The 19,215-nt window shown below is 38.0% G+C and overlaps 1 protein-coding gene across 3 annotated transcripts; it reads left to right on the top strand.

The window, feature by feature from the left end:
- Nucleotides 1–980: 980 nt before the first annotated feature.
- Nucleotides 981–18,895, top strand: ncapg2 (non-SMC condensin II complex, subunit G2). Of its 3 annotated transcripts, none has more exons than XM_079434425.1 (27): nucleotides 981–1,088; nucleotides 1,351–1,435; nucleotides 3,274–3,462; nucleotides 3,547–3,661; nucleotides 4,758–4,915; nucleotides 5,019–5,153; nucleotides 5,254–5,348; nucleotides 5,881–6,037; nucleotides 6,357–6,449; nucleotides 7,206–7,331; nucleotides 7,920–8,099; nucleotides 9,424–9,576; nucleotides 9,887–10,109; nucleotides 10,265–10,359; nucleotides 12,097–12,270; nucleotides 12,400–12,470; nucleotides 12,867–13,020; nucleotides 13,104–13,280; nucleotides 13,668–13,778; nucleotides 15,171–15,299; nucleotides 15,577–15,676; nucleotides 16,267–16,460; nucleotides 16,652–16,792; nucleotides 17,120–17,223; nucleotides 17,307–17,407; nucleotides 17,990–18,092; nucleotides 18,204–18,895. In XM_079434425.1, exons 2-27 carry the CDS (start codon nucleotides 1,364–1,366, stop codon nucleotides 18,271–18,273), a joined length of 3,420 nt encoding a protein of 1,139 aa, XP_079290551.1. In that variant the 5' UTR covers nucleotides 981–1,088; nucleotides 1,351–1,363; the 3' UTR covers nucleotides 18,274–18,895. The 3 variants fall into 3 exon arrangements, with proteins under 3 accessions (XP_079290551.1, XP_079290552.1, XP_079290553.1); XM_079434426.1 differs by having other exon boundaries at nucleotides 987–1,065; nucleotides 18,204–18,890; XM_079434427.1 differs by having other exon boundaries at nucleotides 993–1,045; nucleotides 18,204–18,890.
- Nucleotides 18,896–19,215: the final 320 nt, after the last annotated feature.

Raw genomic sequence — 19,215 nt, forward strand, 5'->3', positions numbered from 1 at the left:
AACACCAGCAAACTGAACAATCGAGGCAAGGCAGAGACGGAGTCGAGAAGCAGGCAAAAGGTCGAGGCAGGCAGCGAGAATCAAGGGTCCAGTAAACAAATCCAAGTCGGGGGCAGGCAGAGAACAATCAGTAACGTTAAACAGTCCAAGGGTGGAGAGGTACAAAACAAACACGGGTAATAACGCTCAGAAATGACAGCCCTGTGTGTGAATGGTTTATATGTGTGTGTGTTAATGAGGTGCAGGTGTGGAGTGCAATCAGTCCCAGGTATGAGGCATGATGGGAATTGGAGTTCATGAGATGGCTAATATTCGGGCGATGGCTCCCTCTGGTGGTGCGAGGGAGGCGGTACAGGAACCTCTTCCGTAACAATCATGATCTTTAATGGGGACGCAAAAGGCACCAAATCCCAGGAATATTTTGATAAGATTGAGTGGAAGTGTTGAAGCAAACTAGTAAAATATAATGCTTAATATTTTGGCTTTTTTATGTCCTGAACATGATACTGATAAAGAGTAATATTTTCTAATAACTGTAAAATGCATATTTCCTTTGCTTGGTATTCCAAAAATAGAAAGAACAGATTAAAGTTGTTTTGTTTGTTTAATATTTTTCTATAGCAGAAAAGTAGTAAGCATGTAATTATAATATAATGTATCATCTGTCATTAATATCTCAGAACCTTTCATTGTTTAGCAGTGCTGGAAAGGACTTGGCTGATTGATCGTACAACGTGCTTTTGGCTCCATCTGCTGGACATTTACGGTTAGTTGTAGATTTTGGAGTAGTAAATGAACAAACTGAGTAGGTAGCACTTGATGCGTGTTAAGAATCATATAAATAACGTTATACAGAATTTAGAACAGATTTTTAATAGAGATGTCGATGAACGCCATAGCATTTAAACTCTCCCCTACAGCAGGTGGCGCTGTCACGTCATCACGCCGAGGAGGAAACGCTACGTCTGACGTCATGACGCTTCTTTAATTTTGAGCGGGGAAACATCGAAACGGACGGAGGAGCGAGTACCTCTGAGGATCTTCTGTATGTAAACAACCTGACAGGTTTGCGCTGATGGAAAATATAGGTATTTGCTGATATAGTTTAGGAAATAACGCTTTGTGCTGTGTATGCGAAACAAAAGCCTTCCGTGTCGAAACTAATTCAATGTTAATATTTGCGCTGTTCGTTATTATTACTATTATTAATATGATTGATGAGGTGCTGTTGTGTGACCGGGGCCCAACATTTGGTGCTGCGCCCCTGCTGTGAACGGACAATAATATAAAATAAAACATAAGACGTCTTATGTTTAGTAATCGTGTTTCTCCTCCTCTTCTGTCTGGCAGGACTGTGAGCGAAATGTCGAAGCGAAAGCAGTTTCTGGAGTCTGTGCATCAAGAGCAGGATTTTCTGAACTTCATCAGATTACATGTGAGTCATGTTTACGACGCTCTCTGTCAGTCACTCAACACATTGTAATTAGTAGTAGTAATGTTACATAAAAACTGTACTTGCCAATAAAATAATAATATAAACAAAAGACCATTTAAGATTACTCGAGAGATTGTACTTTCATAAGTGCAGTTTTTTTTACATGCTTTAAATAAGCACTTTTTTGAAAAGTTGTCTAATACTAAAACACGTACTTGTTTTTAACGGAGCCCGAGTGGCGCACTCTGCTAAGCTGCTTGCCCTGAACCTTTCAGGTTGTGGGATCGAATCCCGGTTAGTACAACCTCAGGCGGCAAGAGGTTCTGTGGCCATAAGAGGTGCCAACATTGCTTTGGGGAAAGTCGTGGCCTAATAGGTTAGAGAGTCGGACTCGTAATCGAAAGGTCGCGGGTTCGAGTCCCCGGCCGGCAGGGATTGTAGGTGGGGGGAGTGAATGTACAGCGCTCTCTCCACCCTCAATACCACGACTGAGGTGCCCTTGAGCAAGGCACCGAACCCCCAACTGCTCCCCGGGCGCCGCAGCATGGCTGCCCACTGCTCCGGGTGTGTGTTCACGGTGTGTGTGTGTGTGCGTGCATTTGTTCGCTACTCACTGCTGTGTGTGTGCACTTGGATGGGTTAAACGCAGAGCACCAATTTCGAGTATGGGTCACCATACTTGACAATACGTCACGACTTTACTTTTTTTACTTTTAATTTTATTTGTAGTGATTTATTCACTTTTACATAAGAAAATGTTTTAAATGTACTAATTAGCAAACTCATCAGTACAAATGTTTAATTAATTATAAATATTTAACTACATGACACAACTTTTCAATAGAAACTATTAAAATTTAGTTTACCATAAATGTTTGTCAGTACATTTGACAGTACACTTTAAACATGTTGCACGATAGAAATAATAATAATAATAGAGACAATAGGAATAATTATGAAAGAACATATAAAAATGTACTAATAGCATTTCATTGATAATAACATGCAGCTAAGTGTCCAGAAACATTACATTCAGTTTGAGGTTAAGTCAATTCTTTTTAAGTATGTGTGACCCTGGACCGCAAAACCAGTCTTAAATCGATGGGGTATATTTGTAGCAATAGCCAAAAATACATTGTATGAGTCAAAATTATCCATTTTTCTTTTATGCCAAAAATCATTAGGATATTAAGTAAAGATCATGTTCCATGAAGATCTTTTGTAAATTTCTTACTGTAAAAATATATAAAATCTTAATTTTTGATTAGTAATATGCTTTGCTAAGAACTTCATTTGGACAACTTTAAAGGCGATTTTCTTAATGTTTTGATTTGTTTTTGCACCCTCAGATTCCAGATTTTCAAATAGTTGTATCTCAGCCAAATATTGTCAGCCTAACAAACCATACAGCTTATTTATTCAGCTTTCAGATGATGTATAAATCTCAATTTTGAAAAATTGACACTTAAGACTGGTTTTGTGGTCCAGGGTCACATATTATTTATTTCTGTAATAATGTATCTTTTCCAAAGCATGTTAAAGCATACTTCTTATTCACAAGGCATTGTACATATTGTAATCTAGTTCATGTAAATTACACTGGATACATGTTTTAACTGTTCAAACAACTAAAAAGAATGAAAGACAAACAAGAACTTGTGTTTTGACTTTATGATGCTGTTGTTTCTTAGATATATCAAGTTTACATTCGGAATAAAGAAGCAAAGTCTACGCTAGTCAGTCTTTGAAACTACCAGTGAAATCAAGAATATAGAACGAGCTAAAACATCAATCTATACTATTCAGAAGGTCATCCTGTTCTTTGCTGTTTGTTACAGAAGGATGGAGCAAATCCGTTTGACCTGGCAGAGGTTTTGCCGGAGCTACAGAGGAGTCAGAGGCAGGAGCTTTGGGAAAGACAGCTGAAGTTGCTGCAGCACAGCCTCACTGCTCACCCTCCAGAGCGCTGGATCACTGGAGCCGAGGAGGACGCGGGTGACATGGAGGTGGAGATTTCTGAGGAACAGGTAAGACTGCTAATGTTTGAAAACCAAGAGCTTTTTAGGGAATGTGTCAAAATGACAGGTAGTTTGTTCTTGTTTCCTTTTCAGATACAGACAATGGCAGTAATAGAAGGCGTTACGATTGTTTCTACAGTCTCTGTAGACATTTTGCAGGAAAATGACAACTATACTTCTCTTCTCGAATGTGCTCAGACGCTAAACTGTAAGTACTTGCAAATCTTTAAATATCTAGTCATTTATCTAGTCATTAGAAAATGTTGAGAGAGAAGTATTGACCTTTGAATGTTTTTTTGTTTGTTTTTGTTTTCTTAAAATGTTATCTAACTTTAAGTTATTTGTGGATGCTTAATGATTTTATCAGATTTTATAAAATATTTATACTTACACCCAATCAGCGATGTGTATGCTTATAGGGTTTGAATTTCAGTGCGGCATTGTGGGTTTTGTGCATAATTCTACTCATTAACGTGGGTAATGTGGGAAATTCCCAAAAATATTTCATTGTGAAAGACGTTCAGGACAGATGATCGAATGTAGCCTATCATTTGCACATGCTCTTTAGTCTGTGCAAGATGATGCTGAAGAGAACTCAATTCAGTACTCGCAATCTCTCTGTGAGACACTTTCTGTGAGCGCACACACAGAGCCACACCTGAAACAGCGTTTGCAACTACAGAATTAAGTTTTGTGTTGAGCCTTATTGCACGTGAATGGCCAAATACATACAAAATTATGTCAAAGTGATGAGTATTCACGTAAACCCAGTTGATTTATACTAAACATTATTTGTGCTATTGCTTGTCATTTATTTGTTCTTATTTTATTTCTGTCTGTTTACTTGTCTTTTTATTTCTTAAAAATTTATTTCTTTTTATAATCTTTATTTACTTAAAGATTTTTAGATTAGAAAATCCCCCCCCCCCCCCCCCCCCCCATAAGAGTCACCTAAACGGGGAATTCCCCACCAATATCCAAAACAATATTCAGGCCCTGTATATATTTATAGATGGGTAAGATTTATAATAAATATCCACTTATACTACCATAAAGTAGTTTTTAAAGTGTTTTTGAAAAGTCTCTTATGCTCATTTGATCAATAATGAAATAATTTCAAATAGTACTTTTTAAATTTCTTAATATAAAAGAAAATTAACTAAATTTTTTCTTAATTGTTTGCAGGTCTGATCTTATACCGTCTTTGTCATTTCACATCACCTTTGTACACTTCAAAAAGCTTCATAATTCACATTTTTCCTAAGAGTTGCATAGATTTCCTCCATTGTTGTCTTCTACTCCAGGTATAGAGAGTGCTTTGCCACTGTCACACACACCTCTCCAGCAGGCTATTCATTGGCTGTTTGAATGTTGGTGGAGACGGGATCTAAAAGGGAAGGAGGAGCTTGGTTGGACTGCTTTCGTTGTCTGTTTGGAGAACACCGTTACACTTGAGAAACCGGTACTAGAACCACTTTATATCATTATAAAATATAAACTGGCAGATCATTTAATATTCTGTATTGTGGATAAGAAATGTTTCTGCTTTTTGGGCATGTTCCCAGGTCAGTGAGCTCAGAAGGCTCTGTACTCTACGAGAGGTGCTCCTCAGTGTGGACTTTGCATCTGAGAGAGGGCAGCAGGTCATTGATCCTCTCCTTCAGTGTTACTTCAGGCCCTCTCATATTAAACAAGAAGAGGTTTGTGTATATGTGTTTGTGGGCTCATACATTTGAGACATTTATTTTCTACTGTTATTGATAATTTTTTATATAACTCTGTTTATTGCTCATTTTTCAGGGGAAGCGGTTCCTTGCCTTCCTTTTTTCTTGGAACGACAACTTCATTCGGATGATTCATGAAACTATTAAGAATCAGCTGCAGTTTTTCCCAAAGTATTTCAAACACTCATGACCTATTGTTTTATAATGCTTAAAGGTACACTCGGTAACTTTGTGTATGTTAAGGGACAATATGAGGGTGAAACACACCACTTGTAGTAATGTGAATCTGAAAACCTGCTACACTGAAGACATAGATGCTCAGTGTAGCGGCCACAATAATGGAAGTTTATTTTATAATGTGCACGTGCTTTAAATGGCTAGTGCCTAGCAAAAAATAGTTGCCAAGATGTCTCTTTTTAATGATTTTAGCAGGTAAATTACTCAGTCCACCTTGAAAAATATGAAATTAAATGGTACTTCTCATATTTGAGGGAAAAATTGCATAACCCTACGTGAGTAGCAGAGTTATCAGAACCACAAAACTTGTACTTAACAAGCCAAGCAAGACAGTTCTGTGGTAACCTTAACATATTAATCAGACAGGCAATGTTAGAGTGGTCTCTGTGCTATCAAAGTACACGGTGCATTTGATCTGCTATGTCTTTTGATTTTAGCTCTTTTTTTTCTCCTGCTGTACCTACAGAACTCTGTCTGTTCATGTGGCTGAGATTTACTTCAGAGCATGGAGGAAGGCATCAGGCTCTTTCCTGGAAGAGATTGAGTCTACCTGCATCCAGGACTTAATGCAGCATGGTCTGTTGCTGCACAGAAATTCACCTGTACACAGCAAAGTCAGACAGGTCAGAGATTGTTTTTTGCAATGAGATCTTTATTGCAATGAACTGGATAATTAAATATGAACTTGTTAACTTGCACTACCACAAAAGTTTAGGGCCAGTAAGATGTTTTAATGTTTTTAAAAGAAGCCTTTTATGCTCACCAAGGTTACATTTACTTGAAAAATATAATAAAAACAGAAGTAGTTTGAAATATTAACAATAAAGAAGAGAAATAAGAAGACTTGCTACTTACAGGGAAGATTTGACAAATGAAACAGATAAATTAGTGATATAAAACTCTTCGCTGTGAGTGAAAAATTGTCCCTGTCTCTGCATATAGATCCTTACTTATTTCCACAAGCAGAAGTTTCGAGAAGGTGTTGATGAGATGCTGCACAGACTCTACAAGCCAATTCTGTGGAAAGCTTTAAAGGTAGATCATAAATCAGTTGACAGTGTGTTGTTTTATTGTGCTTATATTTTAAAAGTAAAGTAAAGTAAAGTAAAGTAAAGTCGTGACGTATTGTCAAGTATGGTGACCCATACTCGAAATTGGTGCTCTGCGTTTAACCCATCCAAGTGCACACACACAGCAGTGAGTAGTGAACAAATCCACACACACACACACCGTGAACACACACCCGGAGCAGTGGGCAGCCATGCTGCAGCGCCCGGGGAGCAGTTGGGGGTTCGGTGCCTTGCTCAAGGGCACCTCAGTCGTGGTATTGAGGGTGGAGAGAGCGCTGGACACTCACTCCCCCCACCTACAATTCCTGCCGGCCGGGGGCTCGAACTCGCAACCTTTCGATTACTAGTCCGACTCTCTAACCATTAGGCCACGACTTCCCCAGGGGAAGGGGGAAAGGTACGTTCTCTGCATTTAACCCATCCAGGTACACCTGGAGCAGCGGGCTGCCATCAATGCGGCGCCCGGGGAGCAGTTGAGGGGTTCGGTGCCTTGCTCAAGGGTCTCACCTCAGTCGCGGTTGCCGGACCTGAGACTCGAACCCACGACCTTCGGGTTACAAGTCCAACTCTCTATCCATTAGGCCACGACTGCCCCCCTTTTTTTTTTTTTTTTTTTTTTTTTTTTTTTTTAAACATGTTGTACAAACCTAAAGTTAATGCTTCAGTGAAGTCTATCACCTAGACATGTTCATTTAGACATGTTTTTAATCGTTTTCAACAGGCCACCAATGCTGAGGTTCGTGCTAATGCCACACTGCTCTTCACTGAGGCTTTTCCCATCCATGACCCCACCATGAGCAGTGAGATGGTGGACCAGGCTGTTCAGAAACAACTCGATTTACTGTTTGTATGTCAACAGCTGATTCCATATTGCATGATCATGCATTATCGATATTTTGTAATAATTACACAATATATTAATCAGAGGAATTTGAGTAAAGAGTGTTCTGTGTGTGCAAATAGAGTGCACCTGTGTACACTCATTTTTTTTCTTTCAGTGGCCTTGGTTCCAGAAGTATTTCTTAAATTTTAGAGACTAAAAATGTCTTTTGTTTAGGATTTTAAGCCCTGAACTGAACCAACCAGCGATGAGCTGATTCACAACATTACAAAAGTTGAATTTAAAAACTATTTCTTTGCAGAATCTTCATTGGTAATGTAGATTTTTTTTTCTCCAGGAATTCTGCTGTTGAATGAATATTTCAAAAAATAAGTTGAAATAATGCAGGCTGTTTGCTTTTGCAAAAACATTTACCATTGATTAACAACCCCGTAGCTCACGGTTGGTCTGTCTTCATTGCTTTATAAGTTAGTTCATTTATGGAGAAAATGATTGGGATTTTTACTTTGTCGAAACTTACTGTTCCACTAAGTAGCAGTCAACACAAGATAGTAGCTTTAATGGCTATCAAATTGACCCTTTCTGTCTCTATAGGCTCTCCTTGATGACCCACAGCCCCTCGTGCGCTCTTCTGCAGTGCTAGGTGTATGTTCTGTCCTGGCTCGTTGCTGGGAGGTCATCCCTTCCACTGTCATCACTGACCTTCTGGAGAAGCTCATCCTGCAGCTGGCTAATGACACAAGCTCTCCAGATGTCCGATGCTCCGTGTTCATGGTAAAAGCCCGACCGTCTATCAGTCGCTTGAGAAAAGTGCAAAGTGATCAGAGAGAGATGGGGAGCAATTGCTTAACATCTTCCCAGTTTTACAGTGGAATGCAATTTAAAGGGCACCTATTATGCCCCTTTTTACAAGATGTAATATTGGTCTTGGGTGTCCCCAGAAAGTGTCTGTGAAGTTTATTATAACAGCTGGAACATGTCATTTTTGGGGTGTGTCTAAAAAAAAGCGCTGTTTTAGAGTGTATGGCTTTAAATGCAAATGAGCTCCATATTCCCGCGCCGTCTCCAGAAGAGGGCGTTGCGTATCCGTCTCTCTGCATTGCATATCTACAGCAATAAACAGCCAGTAGAAGCAACTTAACCGAGAGTGAGAGAACCTTTGTATAGCCGTACATATGGGAAGTCAAATGCACTGAAAGTGGGACGAAACAGCATGATGTTACAGAGCTCCCACCACGCTGACCTGTCATCGGTGCGGATCAATTGACCGAGCCGCACTACCGAATGAATCTCGAGCTACGAATGCCGTAAACTAATCTCACAAGCGCGGTGCTGATCAGTTAAAAATACTTAATGAACGCACACAAATACGGTTAAAACCTTAAGCACTATAACGACAAGACGTTCACAAAGGAGTCTGGAGTGATGCACGTATTTAGATTTTAAAATGCATACCTTGAAAAATTAAAGTAATCCACAGCATCCTCAGCAGCTCAGATGTTAGGAGAAAATGAAGGCTCTTATGTTCAGTCTTACATCCAGACACAGAGCACCAGGATTGCTAGCGAGACATTGTTGACATTACAGCTGCTCAAGTGTGGAGAAAATGAAGGACAGCGTAACCGCTGAGGGTGGAAACTATAGCAATGCAGGGCTGTCAATCGACCCCCGTGGCCCGGCCCTCCGAAATGTGACATCACACTGCAGTGAGAATCAAAATGGCAGGCCTAGTGAGACTGATTTGGTTTAAAGGGGATTAAAAATGAGTAGTCTGTGTATTTTTATTATTGTAGGGTGGTTGTGGTCACACAATGCCAACACACATTTAAGTCCAAACACCATGTAAAAGCTGATTTTGCATAATAGCTGCCCTTTAAATCAATTTACAGCGTGAGAAAGGATACTGTCTTCTGCTGAGTGATTTCAGCTTGATTTAGTCATTTAAGAGCTTCAAACTGTAAAAGGATTTTTAGAGGAAATGGAATGTACCCAATCATTAATTAAAAGTTCAGAGTTTAGCATATTCATTTCAAATGAATGTTTACATTTATTTTTCATCATCATCAGTCTTGTTGAAGTGTGTTTGTTTGCTCTACAGTGCATGTCTATAATTCTGGATAACAGTTTAAGTCATCCACTCATGGAAAAACTGTTGCCTGCTCTGAAGAGTAGCCTCCATGACAGCTCTGAAAAGGTGCGTGTTGCCTTTGTGGGCATGCTCCTCAAGATCAAGGCTGTACGGGCAGCCAAGGTAAGAAAGATATATGATTATGAAGAAAAATAAATGTTTAAATCACATTCTGAGCCCTTCCAAGCTATAACTGAGACTTGTCCTTCCTTCCATTGTCCTCATTTGTAAGTCGCTTTGGATAAAAGCGTCTGCTAAATAACTAAATGTAAATGTAAAATAAAAGATTGACATTATTTGACACTTTATTTGTTCTATCATCAAATTTGCTGTCCTTTTGAGTTCAAATGTTATTACAAAAATTAAAGCATGTCAATACAAAGTATTAATGTACTAATTTTTTGCCTGTTTTTCCCACTTTGTCATGCTACAGTTTTGGAAAGTTTGTTCCCTGGAGCACCTGCTGGCTCGATTGGAAATGGACTCTCTTCCTGTTTCCAAGCGAATTGTCAATCTCCTGTTCAACTCATTCTTTCCAGTCAACCAATCGGAGACTGTCTGGTGCGAGCGATGCGTCACCCTGATTCAGACAAACTCTGGGGCGGCTCGAAAGTTTTACCAGCACGCTTATCTGTACACGGCTCCTGCTAATATAGGTTAGGTTGCTTTGGATATCCCAGTAAGCTTTCTTAAATATGAATTCTGTTTTATAATGTGTGTTGAGCTACGAGGGTTTAGTTTTGACATTTGGAAGTACAGTATGTGGCGTTCTCAGAAATGTCAACGTAAACTCAGTGCTTTCTCTTTGTAGTCAAGCTGATGCTCGTGATCCGAAAGTGCCTGAATGTGTGCATTCAAAATGCAGGAGATGATGAATTTGCATCTAGCAATAAAGAAAACAGCACGGTGAGACTTGATATACACAACTATTTACAAATTTGGGGTCAGTAAATTTTTTTTAAAAGAAGTCTCTCATGCTAACCAAGGCTGAATTTATTTAATCAAAAATACGGTAAAAGCAGTAATATTGTGAAATATTATTGCAGTTTAAAATATTTTTACTATTTTAATATGCAATTTATTTCTGTGATGGCAAAGCTTTCAGCAGTCATTACTTGGTTTTCAGTGTCACATGATCATTCTGATATGTTGATTTGGTACTAAAGAAACATTTCTTCTCATTAAAATTGTGACCAGTTGTAGGGCCCTATGATTTCTGCGATGCAGAAAACGCGGACGGAATCGCGGAATCCAGTCATAGAAACAGAATTTACAGTTTACCGCGGAATGTCACGTTTGGATGAATTAATCAAAAGTAGGTTATTACACTTAAATCAAATCGCGATATGGACTAGTATCTGTAAATATTAAGCCGCAAAAGTCTATTTAAGTATTAATCCTGCATGTTCTGCGCGTCTCTGTATGAATGGAGCAGACGCGTGGCGCTCGCAGTGATTTTAGCATCTGCCATCTCAGTGAGGGCATAAATATATGAACAATATCTCCAAAACTGCTCTGAGAGTCACTTCACGAGTAAAACTAGCGTCATATCATATACACACAGAACTTTAAAGGTATTCACGGCAACCCGTTAAAATAAAAGTTCGGTTAAACTTATTAAAGACATTGTGCCAGAAATAGGCTATATAGCTATTATTTATTAGACTGTGTACTACTACTGTTGAAAAATAAATTTTTTTTAAATAATCACAAAATATTTTAATTTTAATAGTAAATCTCCTTTATTTGCCAAAATTTAAATGTTTAATTTTAATTAATTAAAATATAAATTAAATCAATGTTTTATGCCTTCATCTGATAACCAGTAAAATTTAAATACAGGATTTCTGAGGGGGAAAAAACATTTCATAAAAAACATGTAATTTTTGTTACACTTTTAATCAATTAATGTTCAATTGTAAAAGTTTCATGATTTTAATTAATTAGGCATGCTTTTTGATTAATAAAATTTAATTTGACCATTAAAAAAAGAGTCCAGAAAAATAAAAAAAACGGAATCCAGAAAAATTTAAACGGAAAAAAATGAATTTAGAAAAAAAATAAAACGGATTTCATAGGGCCCTACAGTTGTGATGCTTAGTTTTTTTTTTTTGTGAAAACCATAATACTTTTTTAGATTTCTTTAATAAAGATAAAGCTTAAAAGAACAGCATTTATTTGGAACCGAAATCTTTTGTAACAATGTAAAAGTCTTTACTGTTGCTTTTGATCAATTTCATGCATCCTTGCTGGAAAAAACTTTGTTTTAAAAAAAATGGTAGTGTATATTCTTATAGTCAGATATTCTTTGTAAAGTGAATGTCACTTCCTTTTTACCACATATGAGAAATATATTTTTAAACGGAGAAAAGCTTGTCAACATTCAGATTAAATGTTTTCCACAATATCCTACAAACTGTCCAGAAATGATTGGGACAGATAAAGTTAGACAGATAAATAATGATAATAATAAATCCAAATTTAGTTTTAAGTTTGTTAGAAAAAAATATTAAACATCTAATTTAGTTTATTTTGAATAACTAAACCTAGCTCTCCCTATGAACATAGCCATACAAGCTGGCATGGAGTTACAAAAGGAAAATATAATAAAACAATTTTTTTTATCTTTGTTATTGTCACTAGATGTTGGAGGATGTTCTTTCAGTGCAGGACACCGCCTCCATGGCCAGCCTGCTGGAGATCCTTGTAATTCTGTGGAAAAGTGTTCAGAAATCTCTCATGGCTAACCAAGAGGCCTTCATGTACACCACATCAAAGTTTGCATCAGTTCTGCCCCAGTATCTTAAAATCTTTCAGGTAAGAGGCACATTCACACAGAGAACCAAAGCACGATTTAAAAAGCAAAGCTGAACACTAATTACACCCTTAAATCTGATGCAATATGGTTGCAACATGACGCAGTTTTGTGCATATGTGTGTGCGCAGGAGGAAAGGTGTAAAGCCCCTCTCATTCTTCTAGCCTCTCTACTTCCTGCCTCTTCTGTTCCAGCTCTGAGGTTAGTAGGACTCTCTCCCTCAACTACCCCTCAGTGCTGCTCACAGTGTTAAATGCCCCATTTTCAAGCAGTAGTCCAGCTAAAAATGAAAACACCCACTTGACACGAGACGAATCTGAATTGTCATTTTTTGGGGGAGCTATTCCTGCAAAGGACAGTTCGATGAAGAAAAAAGCAAAATCATCTTTCCTGCTGAGTGTCTAACACAGTCCGCATGGTGTCTCAGCCATCTCCCCAGAACAGCAGGTTGGCTCAAATGCGAAATGCCAATTCTGATTCCTATTTGATCCAAAGGTGTCCTTTTAATGCTGGTGGGATTGAGTGTGTTTTGAAGGCTTTAGTGCAATCTGTAGGGCTGTCTGGGTGTACTGCATGACTGTGTGTTCCTCTCTGCAGGAGTAAAGTGATGTCTCACTTGAGGAGTTTGAAAGCGGGCACCGCTGTGACAGCATACAGTCAGTCGGTGGAGTGTCTCTGTAGCTGGGGGCAGATCAGCCATATTGTGGAGCTGATAGAGAACTGGCTTGTGGAGGCCATGCCTGTGAGAGCGGTAAATGTCCTGTAGAGTGGCCATGTGGGGCTCATAAGGTGTTTAAGGTGTTTTCATATCCTCTATGATCACTCTCTTGTCAGCAAGGTGATGAAGATACATCTGGTAAAGTGCATTTTGATGGGCTGGAGGAGTCGAAACCAGATCTGGGCCTAGACTATCTGGATTATGTGCTCCTGCACCCTAAAACCCGAGACTGTCTGTTCACGCTGCCACTGGATCAGATCAGACCACTCCATAAGGCCCTCGATAAATGGAAGGTACAGAGGTTTGATGATTACTATTACAGAGAACTGGTGCAAACATGCTCTTTACGTGATTATACTGCCATTACAAAGTCAATATGCTAATTGCAGGTTTTCACCAGTCTTGCTTTAAAGATACTGCTGCACTGAGCTGTTCAGCTATATGACATTGTTTTTGCCATTTATATTAGTCAAAACTCTGATGTTTTTTTCAACACTTTTGTTTAAGTTGTGTTCACGGAGGTCTGCATATTACATAAAAAATGTTCTGCCTCTATGATCTAAAATGGTATGTTTTCTGGTTGAAATTTTTAAATTCTTTTTATGCTTAGTTCTGAACTGATTCCAAAATGTACCATCATTTTGGAGCTATTGTCATTTCTCTTTTGTATATGTCTACAGTTGCTGTTGTTCTCCTCTCTGAGTGGAGCAGAGGTCAGCGTGGCAGTCATTGAGGCAGCTCTGAGAGCTTTTATCTTCCATGGCCGACTCTGTATCCATCTTCAACACAAAGTGAGTGTACTTCAGTTACTCCTCTGCATTCACTCTTTGAGTCCTTCACACTCCAAACAAAGCCAACATCTACTGAACACACTCCCACAAGCAATGTTAAGATGTTTAAAGGAAATAAGTTGATTGTCATTACTTTAGCTATACATTCTCAAGCACTGAGGTGACATGACACAATTCATTTCAACAATTAAATTAGGTCTCAGAATCTCAAGCTTATAATCGAGTATTGATGACTTCCGGCCAGTGGTGTATAAAGTACCTAAAAGCCATACTTAAGTAAAAGTACAGATATCTTACCAGAAAATGACTTGCAGAAGTTGAAGTCACCATTTAGAATATTACTTGAGTAAAAGTATGGAAAAGGAGCAAATAAATGTATATAAAAAATGTTCATATTGAGTAGCAAGATTGTGTTTTAGTTTGAACTCTTTCTTCCATTTTGAATCAGAGGGAACATGGATGCATTTAACCTGCAGTCACAGATGCATAAATAGGCCTAATGTTTTGTTTTTAACATAAAACGTTGAATACTGATATTTGAAATAATTTAAAACATGAAAAAAATAGTAGAAAGGTGAAATTCAAATTGCCAGTAGTTGACAGCAAGCGACTGTCATTGAGATTCAAACGGCTGATTCATTCAGGAACAATTCATTCATTCAGGCGGGCGCTCTAACAAGGAGGCTAAAGGCCACGGCCTCTAGCGTCTGTCACTAGAGCGCCACTTGAGATCGGGGAATGAGGTTTTACCTGCACAGCTCTTACCCGCTGGCCTCTGCTACACTCACCCCCTAAACCTCACTCCCATCCGGGTCACTGCACCAATGTTGCGGTCCTGCTCGGCCCGCTCCGAGCGGGATTCGAACCACGGCTTACCCGCTGGCCTCTGCTACACCTACATAATAATGTCAGATCGCACATCATTACAACAACAATTACCATATTATTGCAGATGATACACTGTATATTGCACACCCCAGCCTCGACTTTGACTGGAAAATGAAATTAACTGCAGTTGTGTGAGCACTTGTTTGCACATGAGCAAAGGTGTTTTTTAGGAGTCTAACTTGATTTGACCACTGATTTGTCAAACCTGCTTTCTTGCAGTCTGTGTTCTTCTGATTTTATTTTGCAGTAAGTAAAGAATATGTTTCGTGGAAATGTTTTTGCAGTAAAAATATACATTTTAATTAGGAAATGTAGTGGAGTAAAAGTGAAAGTTGGTTGAAATATAAAAGCTCAAGTAAAGTGCAGATACTCCCAAAAAATAATTTAGTACTGTAACAAAGTATTATGGAAGGATCTCATTGCATTGTGAAATGTTTTAGTCACTTTTAGATTTTGTTGACTACAAATAAAAGTCATAATCGGCACCTCTTTCTGATCCTACAGTACCCAAAGGAGCGGGAGTTCCTCAAATCCCTGGAGCATTCTGTGTCCTGGGTAGAGAAAAGAGTCCTTCCTTTCCTGGTCAACTCCAGCAGTGAGCAACAATTGTCCTTAAGCAGGAAGACGGTAGAAGTGAGTGGCATGATCAGTGTGAAAGTAGTTTTTTTTTTTTCTTTTTATTAATTTGTCAATTTCAGCATAAGAGACTTCAAAAACATTTAAAAAAAATTACCAACAAACTTGTAGTGTTCATGCAAAACATTTGAAGTCTTCATATATAACATTATATATTAAAATAGTGTTCTCCTTGTTGAAAATGATCCCAAAACTAGTCCAATGAACTGTGCAGACACACCTGATTTTGTGTTATATGTATATAATTTGTTTCCCTTTTCTGTATCATTGTCAGAGTTGTTTAACAGTGTGTAAGGATGTGCTGCGGGTTTCTGTAGGAGACAGTGATTTCAGAGACCACTTACTGCAGCATGTTGCCTCTGTCCTGCAGACAGGTGAATAAGTCTTTATGCTGATGTAGGGCCTAGTGATTGTATTATAAACTGGCAGATTTATGGGTTTAGTCAAGATATAATATGTTTGACCACCTTCCCACAAAAGTTTACAATAGAATGCTGCACCTGTGATGCCAAAACCCAGAAGACTCATTCACCACGAGTTCCCTTGAAATTCTTCTTATGTTTTTTTTTTTTTTATATTCATTAGTAAAATAAGGTCTGTGGTGAACATAACTGGACGATTTTTGGACGTTTTGTTGTCCAGCATATACTGCACACACTCCCACCCAAAATATTCCTGTGTAGTTACCTATTATAAACATACGATTTTAAAAATAAACACAACTGCTTTAAAATCTGCGCTTTTAGTATGTCTGTGTTATGTTGTAGAGCAAAATGTCCGATTAACGTCAATTTACCACAGACCTTGTTTTATTCATAAATTGAAAATAATATAAACCCATTATATAAACCCATAGGAAAATCTCAAAGGGGAACCCATGGCCTTCCAGGATTTGACGTCTTAGCTGCAGCATTGTACAGCATAATGCTTTTATAACAATTGTTGTGTATGTGTGTTCATTTAGAGAAAGGATACATGTGCATCCCTCATATGCTCGCTCTGCTTACTGAGGTGGCACAGGGCTGCCTTTCCCATAAGCCCGAGGAAGATCAGGAATATCAACCATCCCTCACTATCCGCATTTTGACCAACATCTTCCAGAAAGTTGTGGAGATCATAGCGCATCAACTGCGTAAAGACAAGGAAGAGGGGCTGGAGGTGAGGTGTTAGGGCCTTCTTCAGAAACCCTTTCCATTTCCGGATGTTTCTGAATGTGTTTGACAAATGTGTGTGTGCACATGTACATATTAAACTCAATTTAGTCTTGTCAAAATTTGACTAACATTTGTGCCTGACAACATTTTATTCTGACACTTTATTTTAAAAAGCATTTCTTTATGTATCTTTAGTTGTGTTGCTCTTCTGAAGAATCTCTCTATGACTTCTTGCTGGTGACTAAGTTTACAACTGAGAGGTCAGAGTTCATCACAGGAGTCTTCTCATCACTCTGTGCAGCAGTTATTATCGATATCAGCCGCACCTTGCAGAAGGTAAATCTGCTAATTGTTTAGTTTATTGTGCAGTTTGATTTTTGAGTGGCAAAATAATTGAAAGTAAATTTATAATAATAATTTATATATTGAATTTATAATTGAAAGATTTGTTGAGCTCAAAGCATCTCTTTTTACTCAGATGTCGTCTTTAAATTAGTTATTTAAATAAGAAATGTTTTGTTTTTGAGACTGAATAAAACAAAAAGCTGGGAAAGCTGGCTAAAGCCATGCTTAAAAATAAGTTAATGGATAAGAGAAACAAACTGAGACAGAGGCAAGGAAGAATAAATGTATAAAGCAACAATTTGATGTTTCTTCATGCAGATCTCTCATGTGGAAGAGGTGTTGACTCCAGAGACGGTTAATGATCTTCCACCTCTCTCGAACACCATACTCAAAGTAATGCTCAGATCACCTGCTGTTACCAGGTAACATTAAACACCAGCTAGAACTAAAAGCCTATGTTTATACTTGAATTGAACAATTCTAATCATTTTCTGGTATGTTCTAGATTTTTTCTATCTGAAATGAGCTCCTCCATAGAGTCGGAGGCCATCGATAGTATCACACAGTGGGCTGCAGTTACACACATTCTGACCATCATCAAACAATGTGAGTTTTTGTTACTAAATTTTAGTTGTTGTTAAGGCCCGTTCACACCAATAAAGATAACAATAACTATATTAGCATCTGCACCAACAGACCATAACATTGTTTACTATATATACACACTGCAAATATGTCATCTGCCACTTAAAATGCTCAAGCTCTGACTATCATTCATCAACTGGACAAAACAGAAAATGCAGTCTAATCATATTGTTCCTCTGTGTTGTTATTATTGTAATTGTGGTGTGACCTTCGCTATTGTCGCAAAATTATAACGATTATTAAAACTTCACAGTTATCGTTATAGTTGTCACCATTGGTGTGAATGGGCCTTTATTTGGTTCCATCACCTGAATGCTTGATAGTAGGAATTAGAAATGTATAAAAGATTATTCTACTGAACACATTCTCAAAGGTTTCATTTTGCAGAGCCTAAAGCATGTGGAGCATGTAAAGTCCAGTGGAGTTGGATTTGAAGTAACTTTAGTGATATGAAGTGAAAAATTAGCCTGAGTTTCATTTGTTTCTTTTATAAAATCCTCTGAATACATGATTGTTTTTACCCTTCTGCTCTGTTCATTACAGCTGATGCATTTATTGTGGAGTTGAAGGAAATTGCGTTGTCTGTACGCAGACAAATACAGAACTATTACAACATCACTGTTGAAAACTCTGACAATATACAGAGGTAAAAGATTTAGATGTCATATTGTGAAAGCATGCTGTCTAAGTCCTATTTACAATAATAGCCGTACAACTGTTAATGTTGTTTTGCGCTCTCTGTCTCTCTCAATCTTAGGACCATCTATGAATCCACTGTCAGGATGCTCAATGATGTCCTAAATCAATGCCAACAACCAAACAGTTAAACAAGCAAGCTAATAGTTTTAAGCTTGTGCATACTCCCAGAAAGTCCTTTATTTCTTATTTTGTTCTCTCAGCTGTATACTGTCTTGGATGATTTTTGTTTTCCACTCTATATACGAGAACATTCACTTTATAAACGAAACTTCCATAAAACTTTATCTTGGTTCATTGGAATCACTATTAATTTTCTTTTGTACAGTTTCAAATGCAACAGTGTTTCATTTGCATATAACTGTAGGTTATAATCTTATCAGTCTTTGCAATTGTTTTTTCCCTCTCCATTATGTGATGTGTTGTTATACTTTGACTTTTCCCTTTTAAACCGTATAAATGTACAGACAAATAATTGCTAAATGCACTCTGAAATATGAATATATGAGTGAATATTTTTTCATAGTGTCATAGTCTAAAATCATGGTGTGAAATAAAGAAAGCACACGAGATTCTGACTGGTTTTGAATGTATTGCTTAAGCCTGAGCCTAATTGTTTGGGTGGATTGTGACTTCTACCCTTACAATATTACTATTATCATTTGTCGTTTTCAACTTTTTTGATGTCTGCTTTTATTCACAGTACCTTAACACTTTCCCATTAATGCCCAATTAAATCTCTGACCCGACTTATAATTAATCTTGTCATAACTTAAAGTGAAGTGTGCCGTAACCATTTAGTCTTCACTATCGGTCCATGGTATGAATGGAGATTGTTCGACATGCTAAATTATAGCATAACTTTGACTTGGTTCACCACACACGTGTCATGAGGTTTATTATTGTGGTGCGTTGTTTGTCAAATACATCATACCAGCCTTTCGGTAGGGGGCACAACTTTGAGCAAAACAACTTCGCTCGAGAGCAGCGTAGATAACCCTTACTCAACTGCGTCTGTCTGAGAGGAGAAGAGAAGTGCGGTCCATCGCTGCAAACGAAATGCAACACAAACT

Source organism: Barbus barbus (assembly GCF_936440315.1).
Source record: "Barbus barbus genome assembly, chromosome: 2".
In the NCBI taxonomy this organism is placed as follows: domain Eukaryota; kingdom Metazoa; phylum Chordata; class Actinopteri; order Cypriniformes; family Cyprinidae; genus Barbus; species Barbus barbus.

What these genes read in the sequence shown, in the direction of transcription:
- ncapg2 (XM_079434425.1), top strand. Translation starts at nt 1,364, where the DNA reads ATGTCGAAGCGAAAGCAGTTTCTGGAGTCTGTGCATCAAGAGCAGGAT. An exon ending in AGGCTGTACGGGCAGCCAAG is followed by an intron (nt 9,577 to 9,886) that starts GTAAGAAAGATA and finishes GTCATGCTACAG; the next exon opens with TTTTGGAAAGTTTGTTCCCT. An exon ending in TCTGACCATCATCAAACAAT is followed by an intron (nt 17,408 to 17,989) that starts GTGAGTTTTTGT and finishes TGTTCATTACAG; the next exon opens with CTGATGCATTTATTGTGGAG.